The sequence below is a fragment of the Leptodactylus fuscus genome, chromosome 6 (assembly GCF_031893055.1).
Source record: "Leptodactylus fuscus isolate aLepFus1 chromosome 6, aLepFus1.hap2, whole genome shotgun sequence".
NCBI classification, from domain to species: domain Eukaryota; kingdom Metazoa; phylum Chordata; class Amphibia; order Anura; family Leptodactylidae; genus Leptodactylus; species Leptodactylus fuscus.
The window spans coordinates 179,373,894-179,382,771 of record NC_134270.1 but is presented as its reverse complement, the minus strand read 5'-3'; the positions used below and the strand labels follow the sequence as shown (position 1 = coordinate 179,382,771).

General features: G+C 44.3%; 1 protein-coding gene across 1 annotated transcript; it reads right to left on the bottom strand.

The window, feature by feature from the left end:
* Window positions 1-359: 359 nt before the first annotated feature.
* Window positions 360-4,162, bottom strand: HAS1 (hyaluronan synthase 1). The gene is made up of 4 exons (XM_075278939.1): window positions 3,302-4,162; window positions 2,487-2,712; window positions 1,672-1,804; window positions 360-1,213 (listed from the first exon to the last, which is right to left on the bottom strand). Exons 1-4 carry the CDS (start codon window positions 4,160-4,162, stop codon window positions 541-543), a joined length of 1,893 nt encoding a protein of 630 aa, XP_075135040.1. The 3' UTR covers window positions 360-540.
* Window positions 4,163-8,878: the final 4,716 nt, after the last annotated feature.

The window sequence follows — 8,878 nt, the reverse complement described above, 5'->3', positions numbered from 1 at the left end:
TAAATGTCATCTTCTTGGAGTAGAGCAGCCCTCACCCAAAAGACCAATTTTTTGATGGCCATTTTAGGTGGTGACCATCCCAAAGAGGTTCCACTGTATGATGAAAGGGTTCATTCAAGCTGACCCCATACCATTAAGATAAGAGTTCCTCATGACACCCACTATGGATTCTATCCATCAATAATGATGCCATTTGGCCCCATTTGTGGGCGACATCGGGAAGCGCCCACACCCAAGCGTGGTTTACTAAGATTGTTGGCCATGGCTGAAGAGAGTTCCTTCTATATGACCCATTTTTGGTTTCTTGAGAACTTGCGCATGAAGATAATGTAATAAATAAAGGCTGAAGAGGAGCAAACAAGTTACTGGAAGACATTTTTAAAAAATTGTCTCTAACATAACATCATTCTACAGCCATTGAGAATGAACGAAGCGCTACAATGTCAGTCTTGTCTTCTTCAAGTTTCCTTAGCCAAGTTCCCATCTTGGCTAATACTTCTGGTAGAATGTGCTTCATACTCTGTTGGATCGACTCTTTGGTTAATTTTCAACATCGTAGTAATCGCTTCTCTTCCTGCAACAGCGTCTGATCCAAATCCAGTAGAGGCCAATCATGAGAAGCCAGTAGGCCGCGTAGGCACTGGCCCCGTAAATCAAGTAGTTTTTCTCTGCTTCAATAAGTCTGCAGTCAGTGCAAAGTGACATCATCACGATGGTGTAGATCAAACCAGCGAAGAGGACTCCCCACCAAATGGACAAAGGTAGAAGAGGCATATAGTTGCCCACCATCTTCTTCCGCCCAGAGGTTCCCCAGCTGCTCTTGTTCATGGTAAGGATTGCAAAATACTTGGTTGGAAGGAGGCCGGCCATATACAAGACAGCATACAAGGACATGAATATCATGACCATGTTGCGTCGAAGGAAGCAGGCGTACAAGGCTTTGATGGTGGCAATGAGTTGGATGGTGAGAAGAACCCACATAATGTCCCACAGGTGGCAGCTGAAGAACAATTTTATTACTGTCGCTGTAACGAAAAATGGAAAGATGCCAGCGATGATTGATTCGTAGGTCATCCAGAGGTGATGCTTGTGCCACCACAGGGCATTGTACAGCCATTCCCGAAAGTAAGACTTGGTCCAACGAGTCTGTTGGTTCAGCCAACGTAGGAACTGGGCAGGAGTCTCAGAATAGCATTTAGATCGTGCCGTATACCTGGAAACAAAAATATGTTTTTGTTATTTCCATTTTTAGTAGATCACTATATTGTCAAATATCCAGATGATAGATTTGGAGTGATCATGGAAGCGAAGACTCCTTGGTCTAAACTAGATCTTAGATCATCAAGTGTCGGGAGCATGTAATAGACATTATCCGAAGTAGACAACAACTTTAAAAAAAAATTTGGCTAGACTCTAGACTATAAATGCTCATAGTCTTGATGTTGAAGGACACCTCATATAGTAGCCTGGGTTGTGTTCATCCAGAATGGATCATACATGACGGGTAAGGAAGTATGTTCTCTGCATGATCACTCCACATTTTTGTATTTTGTTAAATCTATTTTATTCTACCTCCACCTTTGGAGGACCATCCCTCTAGAAGAACATCTTGGCTGGTCTTCCATGCATCTTTTTGTATTAGTACACATGTTCATACACTCAGGTACTTACTTAGTTGCGTAGCCAATACTGAGCATTCTGTTGGTCAGATGCCGATCATCTCCAAAAGTACAATGGGTTCCCAAAAACTTCTGGTTATACCAAGACTCAAGGAAGGTCTGAAGAAGGTCATTTCGGTAAAGACCTGAAAATGAAACGAAACATAAATTTTATATTTATGCTGAATTATAATTTGAGATATCTAAAAAGATATCTGACATACAGATCATGACTTGTTGTAGCCCTCCGTGATCTGCACCTGCTTTTCCAGAGAACTTTGAAGATACCCTAAGGCGTATTATTGTAAAAACCCCTTATAATTCAAGAAACGTTGACCTATTATATACATAGTGACCACACCCTTGTTTTCTAACAGGCTAGTAGACAAGTCCCTGAGGGCAGTGTTGGTCAAAATTTACCTTAAAGGGGTTTAGAGGACTTTAATATTGAGGGCCAATCCACCTGTCCTAGAAGTCATTGACACCTTTGGAGGACCATCCCTCTAGAAGAACGTAATAAAGAGACATTGTCCTAGAAGTCATTGACACCTTTGGAGGACCATCCCTCTAGAAGAACGCAATAGAGAGACATTGTCCGACGTAGACAACACCTTCAGTGGAGGTCCAACTGCTAGGACTTCCACTGATGGCGAGAAGGTTCCCCTCCATTCATTCTCTATGGGACTGCTGGAGATAGCTGAGCACTGTACTATCCCATACATGGCCCAATTCTTGTGATGGGTGGGGGTCTCTGCAGTAATATCACTATAAATGATTTGAAGGAACCTTGGACAATATAAAAATGTTGGATAGTTTAGGTGGACTTACCCAGAGGACCACTGATGCAGGAGACACAGTCGAAGTAGGACTGGCAAGCCCTTTCCACGTTGAAGGCGATCCAGTATCTCAAGCTGCTCATGAAACTTATGTAAGAGTCGGAGAGGTTCAGGATGCGCACGTCTCCTCCTACTGCCCCATACCGATCATTCGACTCCAGGACCTTCACAAGCTCCACGGTGGCTAGAGGTTCTAGTTTTGTGTCGGAGTCACACACCTGTATGGACAAATCGTAAGGTCACATTGTTGTTCCTCATAGTCCAGTTATAAAGCAGTAACTATTCACAATACATGGTTCTATGTCCACAGTACATGGTTAGGGTTAGAACACCTCATATCTATTACAGTCTTGACCAGCATTGACCAAAAATTCATTCCATAAGAAGTAATGAATGTCTCAATTGTAGAGGTCAATGTGGCCATTAAGACACCATTGCTCACCAAGTGGCAATTACAAAGACCTTCAAGTGGCCGAACAAAAGCGATTTATGTCCATTGGAGGAAAAAAACCTTCTTTATAGTCCAAAAAAACAGCTGGTCAAAATCTGTAACATGTCCGCAATCTACTGTACCATGTGGGGCACTGAGGTATAGGTGCAATTGTTACCACAGAACCCTCTATAACCTTGTCCTTGGTTACTTGAGACACTGGGGTTTGGGTGCAACTGTTGCCTCCCACTGCAGATAGATACATCCCTGGTTACTTGGGGAACTTTACATGGATTCAACTGATAACTGCTGCCATTTTTTAATCCTCTATAGCTATGTTCTTGTTTTTTGCAACCTAAAATTGTATGATGTCTTACCTGGACGTAGTCTACGCTGTCCCCAAGAGCTTTGAAGGCTGTGTACATGACTTCTCTCTTTCCGCCCCATTTTTGCATAATGCACACGCATCGCTTTGTCCTAATAAGAGTCTCCACCTCTATTCTGGTGGGATCTTCCATCTCGATTTCTGTATAGATAGGCAATGGGTCTTCTTGCAGTTGGTCACCAGGATAATTCTGCATCTCCATTCCAACGGTGAACAGCTGAGGGTTATCATACACCCGGTCTTCGTTCATTTCGAGATTGGCGTTACTTTGGTATCGGGGTTCGGCATTAGAATTTATTCTAGTCTGATAGGTTTGGTCTTCGGGCATGAGGTCTCCAGCGCCATGGAATTTTTCGGCTGCATCCTTGTCCCAGTGATGGTAGTTGTTTCTCCAGATAAACGTTCCTACGTCTTCTTTCGAAAAAACATCTTTGAACATGTCCATCATGTATTGATCTTCTGGGCTGTTACCATCGATGACCATGATGATCCTCAGCTTGTCTGGGGGGTATTCTGTGTTTTTGACCGACTCCAGGCACTCACGTAAGTAAACAGGGTCTTCCTGGTAGGCAGATATTGTCAAGGCCACGGATTTGGTGTACGAGCAGGGCAGACCACCTCGTCTCATCTTCCTGTGCTCCAAAAAGGCAAAAAAACTCTGGATGATCAGATGGGCCGAGAGGAAGGCGCCGTAGATGCCAAAGGCCATGATTTTAAATTCATCTGTGGCCAGGGGTATGCTGTCAATAAACGCCCATAATACCCCACCCAGGACTAAAAAAGCAAAGGAGAAAGTTCCTATCCTTCGAATGACACCCACCCACGGGCGCTCATCTTTTTGTATATCGGCCATTTTGTTTTGAAGGTCTTCCAGCTATGAGGAAGACGCCTGCAAACGAAGAAGAAGAACATTCATTACTTGACGTGAACAGTTTTGACTTTGTGTACAAGACATGTAGCAGAGCTGAGGTTGTCACAACACAACGTCTAAGATTTAGAAGATTTAAGCAACTGAGAACGTCTACTTACTTACCTCACCCCCCCCCCCAACACCATGAACTGGTCAAACCAGTATGTAGCATTCCATCAACCAGTACCGTCAACTCTGGTTGTTTCAAATGAAATTGCCCAAATTTTTGACCTTTTATTATTTTTTTCAAGCTACCATGCAAATCTGTTCCTGAGTCCCTGCACCCCCTGAAATGTTCCTGAGTCCCTGCACCCCCTGAAATGTTCCTGAGTCCCTGCACCCCCTGAAATGTTCCTGAGTCCCTACACCCCCTGATATGTTCCTGAGTCTCTGCACCCCCTGATATGTTCCTGAGTCCCTGCACCCCCTGATATATTCCTGAGTCCCTGCACCCCCTGAAATGTTCCTGAGTCCCTGCACCCCTGAAATGTTCCTGAGTCCCTGCACCCCCTGATATATTCCTGAATCCCTGCACCCCCTGAAATGTTCCTGAGTCCCTGCACACCCTGAAATGTTCCTGAGTCCCTGCACCCCCTGAAATGTTCCTGAGTCCCTGCACCCCCTGATATATTCCTGAATCCCTGCACCCCCTGAAATGTTCCTGAGTCCCTGCACCCCCTTATATGTTCCTGAGTCTCTGCACCCCCTGATATGTTCCTGAGTCCCTGCACCCCCTGAAATGTTCCTGAGTCCCTGCACCCCCTGATATATTCCTGAATCCCTGCACCCCCTGAAATGTTCCTGAGTCCCTGCACACCCTGAAATGTTCCTGAGTCCCTGCACCCCCTGAAATGTTCCTGAGTCCCTGCACCCCCTGATATATTCCTGAATCCCTGCACCCCCTGAAATGTTCCTGAGTCCCTGCACCCCCTTATATGTTCCTGAGTCTCTGCACCCCCTGATATGTTCCTGAGTCCCTGCACCCCCTGAAATGTTCCTGAGTCCCTGCACCCCCTGAAATGTTCCTGAGTCCCTGCACCCCCTGAAATGTTCCTGAGTCCCTGCACCCCCTGATATATTCCTGGATCCCTGCACCCCCTGAAATGTTCCTGAGTCCCTGCACCCCCTGAAATGTTCCTGAGTCCCTGCACCCCCTGAAATATTCCTGAGTCCCTGCACCCCCTGAAATGTTCCTGAGTCCCTGCATCCCCTGAAATGTTCCTGAGTCCCTGCATCCCCTGAAATGTTCCTGAGTCCCTGCACCCCCTGAAATGTTCCTGAGTCCCTGCACCCCTGATAGATTCCTGAATCCCTCCCCCCCTGAAATGTTCCTGAGTCCCTGCACCCCCTGAACCCCACAGACCAGCTGTCTATTGAAGCCACGAGCATCACGGTGAACATGACACGTTACTGCAGATCACAATGTGATATTGATGATCTGTCCTAATGGTAACATAATATCAGAGGTGTGAACAGACATAATATATAGAAAAATAAATAATCCAAAGAAGAAAATAAAAGTAACCCAGAAATAATATCAGTAATTATCGGACCCTACAATAACGTGAATCAGGGATAGATAAGAATCTGCTACCGAGCTCCTCAACTTCCAACAAGACGACCTCCTTCAGGTAGGACCCTACACTAAATAAACATCTTAGATCTCTTGGAGCCAAAATGACTCTACAGTGTGAACACAGGGCAATAAACAGACCTATCTTGGACCCAGAACAGGGCCACAGTGTGAACACAGGGCAAAGCCGTAGTCTACTTAAAATGGCCTCAGGTAGATGGAGACTGAAGGACGTCCTCCATTCCTAATAAATAGACCTGAAAGGAGGGAACCGCAGCCCCCTGGTAATAGACATACAAGAAATATTCAGACAGCACATCCCAATGTGAACAAGTGCAAACTATAGAAATACAAAGAAATGCAGCAGCGTCTGCACAAAGCGCCAGGACATAGAGAATAGAGACGGACATTACTGGTGTTACTGGTACATATAGAGAAACTAATGTGATCTACAGACTATACATATAAATCATAGGTAGGTCCTCGTTATAGAGAATTCATCAAACAGTAAGAACCTGAACCTGCCCCGACCCTACACTACATAGACGGATGGCTCTAGATCTTACTCCTATCTATCTATCTATCTATCTATCTATCTATCTATCTATCTATCTATCTATCTCCTATCTATCTATCTATCTATCTATCTATCTCCTATCTATCTATCTATCTATCTATCTATCTCCTATCTATCTATCTATCTATCTATCTATCTATCTCCTATCTATCTATCTATCTATCTATCTATCTATCTCCTATCTATCTATCTATCTATCTATCTCCTATCTATCTATCTATCTATCTATCTATCTATCTCCTATCTATCTATCTATCTATCTATCTATTAACTATCTATCTATCTATCTATCTATCTATCTATCTCCTATCTATTTATCTATCTATCTCCTATCTATCTATCTATCTATCTATCTATCTATCTATCTATCTATCTATCTCCTATCTATCTATCTATCTATCTCCTATCTATCTATCTATCTATCTATCTATCTATCTATCTATCTCCTATCTATCTATCTATCTATCTATCTATCTATCTATCTATCTATCATCTATCTATCTATCTATCTATCTATCTATCTCCTATCTATCTATCTATCTATCTATCTATCTATCTATCTCTCTATCTATCTCTTCTATGTTGGGTACATCTCCTGTGACTATACACTATAGATATTCTCTTACCAGTTCAGTTCCTCGGTTGCTCCACTTTTGCCTCCTCCTCGCTCAGTCTCCTGCCGCCCTGCACTGCTCGCTCTTTAATATAGGGGACACACCTTGCACATGTCATGACCACGTAATAGCTGAAATACGTCTATTCCGTCTGTTCTGTCTGAGTCTAGCAGGAAATTTTTGACACAGCCTTACATACCGATAGTAAAGTCACTTGCAATTGGGAACTAGTCACACGGCGAGGTATGAGGATTTCATCACTATTGTTATTACAGGGTCTCCCTCTATACACGATATATGTTCTTACAATATATAGACACACAGATATAGCAAAATTTCCAAGAGAAACCAAATCGCTGCACCGCACATCGCAGCCTTATACATTGACCTAGGTGTCTCAGCAAAATCTACAAAACTGAACACGAGGGTCTCAGTATACATATGTATAGAAGCCCACTACTCGCTTCATGGTGACCTGTATATAGGGGGTCCCTAGTCTACGGGTACACACATGGAAAGCAACCACCATCACTACAACACAGTGCCCACAGGTGAACGACCCCGCAGCTCAGCGAGACCCCCTCTGTAAAGCCCCCAGACTCTGATCTACAACACCCCACAGGTTCTGCACCACAGCAATGGCAGACACCGCACATACGTTTACTCAACCGATACCCCCCCAGACTCATGCATACTAAACTGCATCCTAATAGGAGATTGGTAGTGCAGATACCGGCTGCTGTACCTTGCCGCAGAGCCTTGGCCACCCCATATGGTGTAACTGGCGCGCTTTGACAATTTTATTTATTGCCCATCCATTTTTGCAGCTTTTTAGCACATGTTGTGTAAATCCCATGAGGCCCTTCTCTTATTACTGTTTATGAATATATTGGTTAAATATTGGGTGAAACAGTTTTACCCTAAATCGCTGCGGTGATTGTGATACAGTTTTTTTTTCAGGTTTTTACCATGTTGTACTTGTGCACACCACAATGCATCACAAATCTGTGCCGGCCTCCATATATACAGAGGGAGGAGAAAGCGTTGTGTCCAGGAGAAAATATCTCCATCCGCGTAGTCGTAAGGACTGTACCTATATCCCCGCACCCTGCAGGATACACCATGTATGGAGGGGGAAGGAGCACGACTGGTGATGACACTGGAGTTTTTGTAATGAATGAACTTTACTGAACTTGACTATATACACAAACTTGCTAAGGAGAGACCTAACCCAACATGAACCCCGTAGATGGGAGTGCGTGCGCTATAATCCGAGGATTGGCATGTGCAGGCTCTAGCTGCAAACCCCCATGGTTAGGGTCTATGCAACTTTGTCTACAAGGTGAGTACAGCAGGACTAACCAGAACCACTGGCATCTCCATGGGTCCTGGTGGCGGCAAATCCCAAAAAAACACTCCCTTGTTTCATGGCCACTATAGCTATGCAATTGGTAACAGTGGGTCCTAGTAGGTCGGGGGGCTCTATCACTTTTACTTTACTTTGTACTGTCTATTAAACTAATAAACTTCATGGGTAATTATTGCAAATCAAGGGGACCAAAACTGTCCTTGCACAGGGGCCCTCAGTTGTGTATATTGGCCCCTGCAGGAAGGCATATCTGCAATAGAAGTATAAGGTTACTGAGGTCTTCTGGCCTGGTCGTCTGCACTAGATGTGGCCAATGCCAAAAACCCCTCCTCTGATCCCTCTTAGTGCCATGTGTATACTCTACTCCATACATCTGGTCCACTAGAGTACCAGAAGATCCTCCAGTGGGCCTAGGCATTACCACATTAATGGTGCAGCAGTAGACACTAGGGTTGAGTGATCGGGATCGGAAAAGATCGGATTCTGATCGACGACGGAGCAATCACAATCGCAATCAGAATTATGA

What these genes read in the sequence shown, in the direction of transcription:
- HAS1 (XM_075278939.1), bottom strand. Translation starts at nt 4,162, where the DNA reads ATGGCCGATATACAAAAAGATGAGCGCCCGTGGGTGGGTGTCATTCGA. An exon ending in ACAGCGTAGACTACGTCCAG is followed by an intron (nt 2,713 to 3,301) that starts GTAAGACATCAT and finishes TTGTCCATACAG; the next exon opens with GTGTGTGACTCCGACACAAA. An exon ending in AGTATTGGCTACGCAACTAA is followed by an intron (nt 1,214 to 1,671) that starts GTAAGTACCTGA and finishes TTTTGTTTCCAG; the next exon opens with GTATACGGCACGATCTAAAT.